This window comes from Carassius carassius, chromosome 32, assembly GCF_963082965.1.
Source record: "Carassius carassius chromosome 32, fCarCar2.1, whole genome shotgun sequence".
Taxonomy (NCBI): Eukaryota; Metazoa; Chordata; class Actinopteri; order Cypriniformes; family Cyprinidae; genus Carassius; species Carassius carassius.
In genome coordinates, this window is record NC_081786.1 from 6,875,154 (window position 1) to 6,886,751 (window position 11,598).

Below are 11,598 nucleotides of genomic sequence, written 5' to 3' on the forward strand. Positions count from 1 at the left end.
TTATAAAGCAGATTTGATCATCTCAGGAACATTAATATTTAACATCAGTGGGTTTGGCAGATCAATAATGGTTCCTTTTTCAGTCGATTGAGAACCAGTTTTCCAAGGTGAGCACATGTAGTAAATGTACTAAAGACAATGACCTTTAGCTACATCATCATAATATCTTTAACTAAATCAAAGTTGTAAGATAGGATCGTTCCACGTTTTGTTAAAAGTGTATTTTTAATACAAACCATTTTGTCTCTTCAGTGAACCTCTGACTGTCACACAGTATATTGTAATAAAACAATCTGAGAGGAGACTTGGTATAAACCATAACACAGTGAAACAAATCATTTTAACTTGTTGACTCTATTGCTTGTTTTTTTATTGAAAATGTGTAACTACAATATGTGGTTGAATTGCTTCCATACTGCTTGGTTATACTGGACAGATCTATCAAATAATATACTGACAAGGTTTCTCTCAAACAAAAACAGATTTAGGCACCGTTTAGTTCTAAAATACAAGACAGATACTATAGCAGTTAGAAAGGGTCAAGTCAGTTTTACAAGTATGCCATCTAGTGGTGTCTGGTTAGTAGGAAAAACTGTCACTAGATGAAGCAACATTCATATCATGAGAGACATGTCATAACGCGTTTGCACAGGTATTAACAAGCCAAATCTAGTCGTAGTTTATCATATTAAAAAAAGTATATATATATATATATATATATATATATATATATATATATATATATATATATATATATATATATATATATATATATATATATATATATATATATATGCATTTATAATGCTCTACTTTGTGTTATAGCCTATTCACTCGGCGGTAAATAAAAAAAAATAAAAACAACAAAGGAAGTGGCGGCAAAATTGACATCACTCTCTCTTCTGACTGCTTTAAAAAAATCTCTTTATATTTTTTCATTATTTTGGAAATCGTGGAAACGCTGTCGTGGATTTAGAGTAAATAGGAAAACAAAATGTTTTGCCATCATCTCCTGTTCACCACTCTTGAAGTTTAATCGATTATGACGACTTCCGCTTCTGAGAACGCCGGAAATGTGAAAAGAGTCCATTAATTCAATTGATTTACTGTTTTATCGTGAAGATCTAGGGCACAGAACTGTATAATGCATACAAAAGTAAATAAAGTATACTAACAGATGAGAATCCACATAGCCTAGTACAAAATCGGCCAAAAAAAACCACTTAGGCCTAATAGTATAGAAATGTCAACTGATGTCTTGCATATCTTTGGTTTTCACAAAACTGCATTAGAAAATTAAATAGTTGTTGTGCTGCATGTTAACTACCTCCACTATATTGTGTTGAATACATTTATTGTGCCTTTCAGTCTGTCAGATCAAGCAACATGTAGTTTTGTCTCACTTCTGTCACAGTTTTCAAACAGCACAAGCTCCATTGCATCTATAGTGGTATTGCCTAAGGAAGTGTCTCAAACTGTAGGGTAAAGGCAAGTTGTCAATGCCCTGATATGTTGTACAGCTACAGATGACCGCTCTGCACATGTGCTGCAGAGAGAAAGGAAAGTTCCTAGATAGTGGACGAGAGAGAAGAGGCTCAAAAAATAGGCATGTGGTTGGGTCACTGTAATGCTTCAACAGGCCCGTGACACTGGAATCTCTGTACATACAAGGGTCACGGCCATCAAAGCTAAAGCGCTTCCCGTTTTGCTCTATTCGAGCATGGAGGGAGCGGCTATAGCGTCTGAAGCTAACTGAGAAAAGGTATTCATCCTGAGCAGAGTCTCGGAGCAGAAAAGTCCCCTCTGGTTGCCCTTCCAAAAGCTGCTCAGCTTCGAAACGATCCAGGACACCCCAATAACAAGGGCTGTTGTTGATCTGAAGCAGGTCAGGAACCAGGATGTAGTCAGTGTGGGCGCAGCACTCAGTGTCTCCATCTGCTAAAGACGGATCCCAGTCATCCAGACTAGAAGCCCCAGTAGAGCTGATCTCTTCCCATGAAATGAGCTTTGGAGGAGAAGAGGATAACAAGGGGCCTTTGGGTTCGGTTTCGATGCTTAAAGAAGGTTTGGTGTGAGTGCCATGCTTCTTAATCAGATGCCAACACTGAGCCAATTCGGATTTCGGAGAAAACGGACACTTGTCCTCCATGAGCTCGGACACATGAATCTTCCGTTTGGACCAAAGAAGGACGGAGAATGGACGTGAGGATCCAGACTGGTGGTGATGGTGGTGGTGGTGATTGCGAAGAGGGAGACACTGGCCGACGGCGTCTTGAAACTTCTGCCTCAGAGACCGGCGGGACAGGGCTTTCCTGCAAGGAGAGTCTGGATCCGTTTCTCTAGGGATCGTACAGCTGCACTTTCGTTCTCGATGTCTCCGAGGACTAGAAGCAGAGCGTACAGTCTGGTCGTCTGTCCCCTCCCCCTCTTCCCCTCTGGACGCTGTCTCATGGTGTGACCCACGGGAGCGTTTTTTAATACTGCGGATGTAACTATCAGCGCTCCAGCTCCTCAGGTTCTTGGGACGTGTATCTGCGTTTTTGGGCTTCCTCTCTGACATTGCTGTAGGCCTTTTTTGGAAAATTGCTGCACAGAATTTAAATATAAATCAAGATTGGCAAAGAAAAATATGAAGAATACTAATAATATTAATGCTATTTTAGTACAAATATAACAAAATTAATGAATGTATATTTATGCACTTTACCAAATAATTTTTTTTGTGGTGATTTTTCAGGAAATGAACATGATTCTATTTATATGTTTCTAATAAGAGGAACACATTATTTTATATGAAAAATGAGAAAGAAGAATGTGTTCCAGGAAACAACACACACACATGCAATTATAATTTTAATGAAAATAATAATTGACTTGATTTAGTTATTTTAATCTACTTAATTCAATTAACATTTAGTATTTTTTAGTTTCAAATTTAATTAAATATATATACAGTATATTACATTTATTAATTCAAATAAAAAATAGAACTACATAAATATAGTATGCATTATCAAATGTTTTGGGACACTTTAATTTTTCTATTTATACATTAATTACTTCTATTTGTGTAATGTGTATTTTGTGTGAGTGCAGTATGTTTATGCAATTTTTAAATAAATAAAAATAATAAATAACTATATACTATATTATATTATATACAGATCATCTGTGCTAAGGATATACTTTGTATGTTATTCCATATCACAACTATATACAAGTAACAGACAGATACAATATAACTAGACAAAAAAAAAAATCCCTGCCTTTTCAACATCTTTTTTATGTATAAAATCCAAATGTATCCTACCTTCAAAATGGATGGAAAATCTGATGTCCTCACAGAGAAGTAATGAATGTTTCCATGCTTAAAGTTTGTGCAGTGAGAGCTCGGCATGAACTGAAGGGAGGAAGCACATCCCTCCTACTTAAAACCTCTCAAGTATCAATTCCTCAGAGGAATACTTGCCCTTCACTGGATGGAAGGGCTACTTTTGTCAATGGACAGTTAACCTATCATATCCAACGATGAATATGCTGTCCTGAAGAAATGACATTGAGAATTTTAAATGAGTATAGGATGTATAATCTATATCAGTATTAGGCTTTCATATCTATTAAAGCTGTTATATTATTATAGGCTATTTTACTACTATAAATAAGTGCAAAAATGTATCTATCCCTTCAATAAGCCACAAGCCCACAACATTAAAATCTTTTAAAATGTATTAGCTCTTACTGTGAACTTTGACTGAACATCAATTAATCAATGAGCTAAATGTAATTAGTCAATAATAACGGACATCTATTTAAGAGGGCAACCTTGTTAGGAAGGAAATGGGAAATCTCTGAACAGACACTGAGAGCTCTACCTCATTGATTTATTGAGTGATATCTGCCCTACTTTAATTTTGGAACATCTGGCAAACATTTGCAAGCACAAAGGCAATTTTAGACATCCATTTCAGATGGTGGTCATGGAGTCCATTCAAGGTATCACCTAGAAAGTATCAAATATTAAGAGTAATATCATGCAATTCCCGCCTGCTAAATGGATTACAAAATAAATTCAATAATTCATTATGGCTGTGAAGTCATTAGGTGATGTCATTCTGAAATGTTAAAATATTTTACTCTCATTTATTTAATATCACAGGCAGGCTTCTTTATAGCTATGAATTATTCAGAAGAACGCTGTGCATCTTGTTTTCTTACATTTGTACTGTAATCAGTGTCTCTCTCTCTCTCTTAAGTGTGTGAGGCCAGCAGGATGGCATCCAAGAAATTAAGAGATGAATTCTCCTGCGATCTGTTAAAAGTGGTTGATCGGATCAATGTGTAGAGGCACAAATGATTCAGTTGTTCCACTTAACCCCCTTTCTTGTCTTACAGATGTCAGAACAATAAAGAACTGTTGTATTCAGTCCTTTCTCTTATAATATTCTTTTCCCTTCTTGTAGAATTAACAGACCTTAAAAAGTATAAATTGTCATAATTCTCACCCTCATGTTATTCCAAACTGTTGAACACAACAGAAAATATTTTGACAAATATTAATAACCAATCAGTTGCTGGTACCCATCGATTTTCTTGTGTTTTTTTTTCATATGTAAGTCAGTGGCTACCAATAACTGTTTGGTTATCAACATTCTTTAAAATATCTTCAATTCCACGAACAGACCCCAACACTTGCTACATGAAACACACACACACACACAGACACACAAAATCAGATAACTTTATAATTTTATTAAAGAAACAACATATCTCAACATACAATACAATATTATAAGTGAGGAAAACTGTCAAACAATACAACTATACTTATTTATGCCCCAGTGCATGTTGGGAAGGAGGTAACAGGACTACAAAACCAAAAACCATATATATATATGTGTGTGTGTGTGTGTGTGTGTGTTAGGGCGCATTCCTTGCATTCCAGAAAAAAAAAAAAAAAGTTGCAATAAATAATTGACATTATTCAGGATTATTTACTTTTCTTTATCATTTGAAAGTGTATTTTTTACAGTGAATTTTATCACTTGGCAGACAGTATCATTTCTAACCTTCCTGCCCCATGAATTACCAGAATTGTACTGCTTCTATCATATACTTGGACTAAATTTGGAGGCCCACCAGACCACACAGGGCAGAAGTGAAGCATGTTTAGCTGGAAGAAGTAACAGGATCAGACAACAGGGATGAATCTCCTGTATCACATACGTGATATGTGCACAAATCTGTAGGCTACTGTATATCTGTCTGCTAGTGAGAGAAATCCTCTTTAAGCAGAAAGAGGACAGTAAGTAAGTATGGCCATTAACATGGCACAGTTTATCAAAAAGAGGGAACCTTGCCAAGATATGCCAGCTATTACTGTGCTATCGATCTGATGCACAGCAGAGCAACCATGGACATCATGAATTTTTCAGTTAATTGTGTTGTCAAATTGTAAGACTAAGCCCATACAAGCTTCATTCTCATTATATGAGCACTTTTTTCAGTGTACAGTCTCAACACCTCCCTAAAGACATGTTTATGATAATACAGAAGTTTAAGGCTCTCAGTAAAAGACTCCTGCAGCCGTAATGATTCCATTGTCTGCACTGGTTTGCAGCGTGTCTGGCCGATAATATCGCATGACCATTATTCAAGTGTAGATGCAATGATGTTGCTTCAGAACAGTGGCTCTTTGAGTGATGGAAAGTCTGTAATTAAATCAGCAGGAAGTTTCTGGCTCCATGGCTCTTGTGTTCCTGTTCTCTCCATTGATCTGTATTAGTATCTGGATGGCTTCTGTAATGGCTGTTGCAGCTGAGGTGCTCTTGGTAGTGTTTGTCTGTGTTATGGTGCTTTGAGAGAAATCAAATAGACTTGGTTTGCTATAAGCTGTTTGAAAATCAAAGTGTGTCCATTTTAAATGTTTAAATATTATCAAATATGCAGACAAGTGAGTAAAACATTTTCAAACTGATTTGTCTCTATAGCACTATACATTTGTATAACACTCTATTTGTATTTGCAGCTCAGCCCAACTGACACTGGCTCAACCAATAGCTTGGAGGCGGGGTTATCTTCTTTTGATCGACCAATGGCATATAGTGTTTTGGAAGTCTGTTTGAAGGCAAACATTTTAGTACTTTAATCTCATAGACATTTTACACATTTCACTTTAGCCAGAAAGCAACCACTTAGCAACCATCTAGAACACCCTAGAAACAAATTTAAGAACATTCTCTACAGGTGGTTGCTAGTTATGCTCATTTTTGCAATTCTGTACTGCAAATGTTTTTTTCTTTTTTATTACTGAATTAGGTTCAGTTCTACTTTGGATATATAATATATATATATTATATATAAGTTTAAATTTAGTTAATTTAAAATATACATTTTCATTGCCAATGACAGGCTAGTGATGGTGCTTTGACAGAAATCAAATTGCTTGAAGGTCTGATACATTATTTAAAGTCAAATGTGTAGTTTTTCAACATAAAATAATTAGCAACTCTAATACAGAGACATCTAAAGCATCTGCAGATTGATTTGCCTCGATGGTGCTATCAAAACATTGCTCAATATATCATGGCTCAACCACTGTCTATGGGCTCAACCAGGCGGGAAGGAAGTCGACCGGAAGTTGAAGTCGGCCTCGTGCCGCCAACTTGTAGCAGAACTTCACTTGCGTTAGCATCCCATTGACTCCCAATCATTTTAATTATTTTATGTTCAAACATAAAACTGGACAAGAACACTATTTTGGTCTGTTTTAATAAACATGTTATTGTGTATAATAATGTTAAGGCCAATTTTTCTGTCTCCTTTTTCTGTCCATGTACAGTTATTATAGACACACAGACTGCATTTCCATGATTTGTATCTTCCACTCAATGTAAAGATCCATGGTGTAGTCACGTGAACTATATCAGCTTTCTGCAGGCATTTTTGTGCTCTCAGCCTCCCTATTTCCCGCAAGCTTCATTCAATACCTGCTGTCTCTCTGCTTCCCTTTTCATGCAAGTTATTGAGCTTATTAAGGATGCCTGCAGCATTTTAAGCAGTAACAAGAGAGACATTATGGAATTAGTAATGTCACAAGTGCTTTGTCTTCATACCATCATTTCATTAAACGTGTGCACCATATTGACAAGCCGTGCCAATAAGCCTTGTTTGCTAATTTTTTTTTGCTAATTAATTACATATTGACAAGGCACATCATTAAGGCTCATTTGCTCATTTGTTTGCAAAATTAAATTTTTAAATTTTCAGGAGGGCATTCTTAAAATAAGATAAATCTATTAATGTACTGTATATATATATATATATATATATATAGAGAGAGAGAGAGAGAGAGAGAGAGAGAGAGAGATTGTATTTCTTTTTTCTGCTTTGTGGTCTGTTTTGATATTTAAATGCTCACAGTGCGGGTACATGGATGTGACTTGGGATCATTGGAAGGTGTTTTCGTCTCAAATTTCTTTCTGTACACTCATATCCGGCAGATATCTATTGGAAGTTACTTAAAAACATTCGGAAAGATTATTAATTTTTTGTTTAGACACTTAAGAAAATCAATAAAAGAAGGAAGAGAGATGAATTCCAGTAACTGCTGCTGAGTATGTCTGAGTATGCAGTTTACACAGCCTGTCCTTAGAAGAAGTCAAGACAAGAAACCCAGGGGGCGAGGCTGGTTAGAATGGCCGAGTTAACCCCTGCAATACAGGACACTAAAAAGCAGTCATTTAAAACTAGATAGTAACAAGACCACAAATCTCTCTAACCACTGTTCAAAATAATGTTTTCTTTTTTTTCAAAGCAATGTATACATTTTAACATTTATTTTAGCCAAACAATCATTAATATCCATAAACACTATATATAGCCTAATATAATGTACTTTTTTTAATAATAATAAAAAAGTTGCATTGTATTCACATAAATTCCATATCAATTTGTCAAATGATAATATTGTTACTGTGGTAACAAACAAAAACTGCAACTACAAATATTTAGGAATTTGCCTTAGAAATGGTTTGGTGAGAGTTTGAACAGTGGCAGGCACCTTTTCATTTCAATTTGATCAGTCTTGTCGACCAAGACAGACAGTATTAGGTTTTCATATTCAACAAACCTAAGCTTACAGAACTCGCTTGTAAACTTGATGTTTATCAAGCTGAACAGCTTTTCCTAGACGGATACGGACGTCATTGCGCCACCGCGCCCTCGTTAAGCGCATCGCCACGTCATATTCCACGCACGCAGACAGAGGGAGGAGGGAGCGAAGCTGACAAGCTCCGCCCTTTATTTGATCTATCTAGTCTGTGACTGGACAATTGAAACGTCGTTAATAACAGAACCTAACATTCAGCAAACAGTGATTGGATGAAGGGCGGGACTTATCGTGTTGGAGGAAAAAAATAATAACGCAGGAGGAAGTGTGTATGTCATGCAGGAACGCTGAACTGAAGATCTCTGTAACTGGATTCATTCAAGCGGTCAATATCCATATGTCTCCGTAAGTAAATGACAAATTGATCTTAGATAGGATACATGAATCTAATACAATTTGATCGCAGGCTCTGTTGACATTTGATTGAACATAACGTCACGGATGGGATTTTGGGAATTAACAGATTGAGAAAGGAGGTCGATTTCGTCCCCAGGGAACAGCAGATTGAAATAAAAATATGAAATGAATCTAATCAATTCCTGGACGTAATGTTGTGTACCTTCTACGCGGCATTGTGCCCTTTGCCTTTATTATTAAGGGCTGCCATAAACTGCTTTGAGATTATTTTGTGCTCTTTAATACTTGAAATATATTATTTTCTTCAAAAACTTATCTTGATAGACTAACTGGACGTTATACTATACATACTTTTTGATTTTTGGTTTGTAATAATAACACGCCTATCTAAAGGAAGATCTATGTAAGGTGTGTCTGGTGTTATATTAGTATCATTAAAATACTATTATTGTTTTTATTAATAAATGTATTCGTTTGTGTGTGTGTGTGTATATATATATATATATATATATATATATATATATATATATATATATATATATATATATATATATATAATTGATATTAGTTTTATTCTGATTTTATACTTTTTTTCAGTATTATTTTAATTTACTAATTTAAATTAAACTATTTTAATGAAGTTAAACTAAACGAAAATGAAAAATGTTTCCTTGGCAGCTAGCTGAATTAAAATTAGTTAAATATAATTTTTTTATTATTATTTTATTACAGTTTATGTTTATTTCAAGTAACAGAGTTTTTTTATGGTTCAAGTATTAGTTATAATAACGTACTACGTCAAAAGACGTTTGACTTTGATTTGTAAATTTTTACATGATCAAAGTCCAAATAAATTCTCGTCATTTCACATTTATTGCCAGGGATTCCTGATTGATGATAAATTCATATAGAGTAAAATGTAATTTGATTATAGGGCCTCTGGAATGTTGCTCGACGAGACTCCCCTGTTTGATCCTTCTCTGCTTAAAGAGCTGGACTGGAGCAGCAACACAGTCTCCTTCTCACCCCCTATTTCTCCCTCTCAGCCCGGAGAAGGTCTGGTCCTCCGTCCTCTCTGTACTGCTGACCTAGACAGAGGTACTGCTTCCCATTCAGCACTCGGTCCACTCATGCTCAGTTTTTCAAACAATCATGATAAACATATGTTGGTCTTTACGCCTTTTTAGGCTTCTATAAGGTCTTATCACAGCTCACAGTGGCTGGGGATGTCACAGAAGAACAGTTCAAAGGTACTTTATGTTCCTAATGCAAAACACCCCACAGTTCTTAATCTCACAGTATAAGATACTCACTTTTTTTTCTTTAGCAAATTTTGAGCATATGAAGAAATCTGGAGACTATTATGTGATAGTGGTGGAAGACACAAACCTTGGACAAATTGTTGCCACAGCAACACTCATCATAGAGCACAAATTTATCCATGCTTGTGCAAAGGTAACGGACTTAATATTTAATTATTTGATTTTAAATGCATATTTTGCAATTGAGCTTAAATTTCTGTATTTTCATAGTGCAAATTTTATATAATATATATATATATATATATTTTTTTTTCCCGGGTAGAGGGGGCGTGTGGAAGAAGTGGTTGTGAGTGACGTTTGCAGAGGGAAACAGCTTGGAAAACTGTGAGTTTGGTTTTTAGAAACACTTTTACAAGAGTTTTAATCATGAGTTTCATAAAGTGTATATTCATGAATACTGTATTTTCTTTCAACATATCTATATCAAAACTAAGCATCTTGAACATAGGACTTTTTGTTTGTGTTTTAGGTTGGTATCAACGTTGACTCTCCTCAGCAAAAAATTGCAGTGCTACAAAGTAACACTTGAGTGTGTGCCGAAAAATGTGGAGTTTTATAAGAAGCTTGGCTACTCCGCTTCAGATGAGACTTACATGCAGTGCCGGTTCTTTGACTGAATCCAAAAGAATCTTGAACATCACAGAATGTTTGCTTTAGAACTCTTAATCTGTTCTATTGTCTAAGATCGGACTACCTCGAACTTGCACCTTTTTTAGCCAGCAAAAAAAAAAAAAAGAAGGAAAACTTGATAATTGGGTGACAAGTTGGCACAATAACAAAATATTTTGAAATGAGCATTTTGAATTCACTACAAACCAGAACAATGTGCATATTCATGAGCATTTCTAAATGTCCGCAGTCAACATCAAGCACTTACTTTGAAAGTTGTTCAGTTTTCTATTTAAAATGTTTTTGCTTAACTTACTATAGAAACAGAATACAGTTCAAATAGTATACTGAATTTGTGCTTTACATCGTCAGCCACAAGAAGAAACACTGTGGCCTGTCTGAGAGAAAAGACAACATTTTGTTGTATAGACGAAGGGCTTGCATACTTGAATGTTTTCTAATGTAAAGATTTCTATACCATTTTTTAAGAGGGAAAAAAACATTTTGTTTCCAAATACACTCTTTACAAAACTGTTTGAGGCATATTTCCCTCTTTTTACTTAAGATGTTAATTCTGTGCTTTATTCTCTTTAAAATACCAAAACTCAGTTCACATTTCTCATTCTCTAAGTGAGTTCTATCTATGAAAGCTGTATTGTAACGGTTTGAACTTATTTTACTTTCTCTTGCAGGTACTCGTCTTCAACATAGAGACAGAAATAGAATGAAGGTTTATTATTTATTATGCTCATGTATTTTCTTAATTTTGGCTTCAGTCTTAGCCACTGGTGATAATCATTAGTTATGTGTAAAACCTCAATGAAGGGAAATAAATTACTTTAAAATACATCCTGATGCAATGAAAGCATATCTTTGTAAACTAAATGCCTTTATTTTTGTACTTTCACTGATAGGTGGCATTCAAATGCTTTTGTCTCATCTGTCAATCAACAGCTAAACATGTGGCAGTGATGCTATTTGTGATTTTATAACGGTTATATTTTAAAATGGATGTAAAACCATTGAATGACAAATGTTACATTAAAAATCAGTGATAAATCTCAAGTTTATATATGTATTTCAGTGAAACTGGATTAATGTTCTATATCTATCCACACCCAACAGTCCTGTCATATCTTTACA

At 35.0% G+C, this 11,598-nt stretch overlaps 2 protein-coding genes across 2 annotated transcripts; one reads left to right on the forward strand and one right to left on the reverse strand.

Annotated features, from left to right (window-relative positions):
• Positions 1–1,251: 1,251 nt before the first annotated feature.
• socs4 (suppressor of cytokine signaling 4) lies at positions 1,252–3,402 on the reverse strand. The gene is made up of 2 exons (XM_059521001.1): positions 3,311–3,402; positions 1,252–2,586 (listed from the first exon to the last, which is right to left on the reverse strand). Exon 2 carries the CDS (start codon positions 2,558–2,560, stop codon positions 1,418–1,420), a length of 1,143 nt encoding a protein of 380 aa, XP_059376984.1. The 5' UTR covers positions 2,561–2,586; positions 3,311–3,402; the 3' UTR covers positions 1,252–1,417.
• Positions 3,403–8,358: 4,956 nt separating this feature from the next.
• Positions 8,359–11,520, forward strand: LOC132112530 (glucosamine 6-phosphate N-acetyltransferase-like). The gene is made up of 6 exons (XM_059520048.1): positions 8,359–8,512; positions 9,459–9,622; positions 9,712–9,774; positions 9,852–9,979; positions 10,109–10,170; positions 10,316–11,520. The coding sequence occupies exons 1-6, from the start codon at positions 8,439–8,441 to the stop codon at positions 10,461–10,463; spliced, it is 639 nt and encodes a 212-aa protein (XP_059376031.1). The 5' UTR covers positions 8,359–8,438; the 3' UTR covers positions 10,464–11,520.
• Positions 11,521–11,598: the final 78 nt, after the last annotated feature.

Bases quoted from the DNA above. Each gene is read 5' to 3' on its own strand.
- socs4 (XM_059521001.1), bottom strand. From the start codon at position 2,560: ATGTCAGAGAGGAAGCCCAAAAACGCAGATACACGTCCCAAGAACCTG.
- LOC132112530 (XM_059520048.1), top strand. From the start codon at position 8,439: ATGTCATGCAGGAACGCTGAACTGAAGATCTCTGTAACTGGATTCATT. The intron at 9,775-9,851 runs GTACTTTATGTT...TTTTTTCTTTAG, and splicing joins CACAGAAGAACAGTTCAAAG to CAAATTTTGAGCATATGAAG. The intron at 10,171-10,315 runs GTGAGTTTGGTT...TTTGTGTTTTAG, and splicing joins GGGAAACAGCTTGGAAAACT to GTTGGTATCAACGTTGACTC.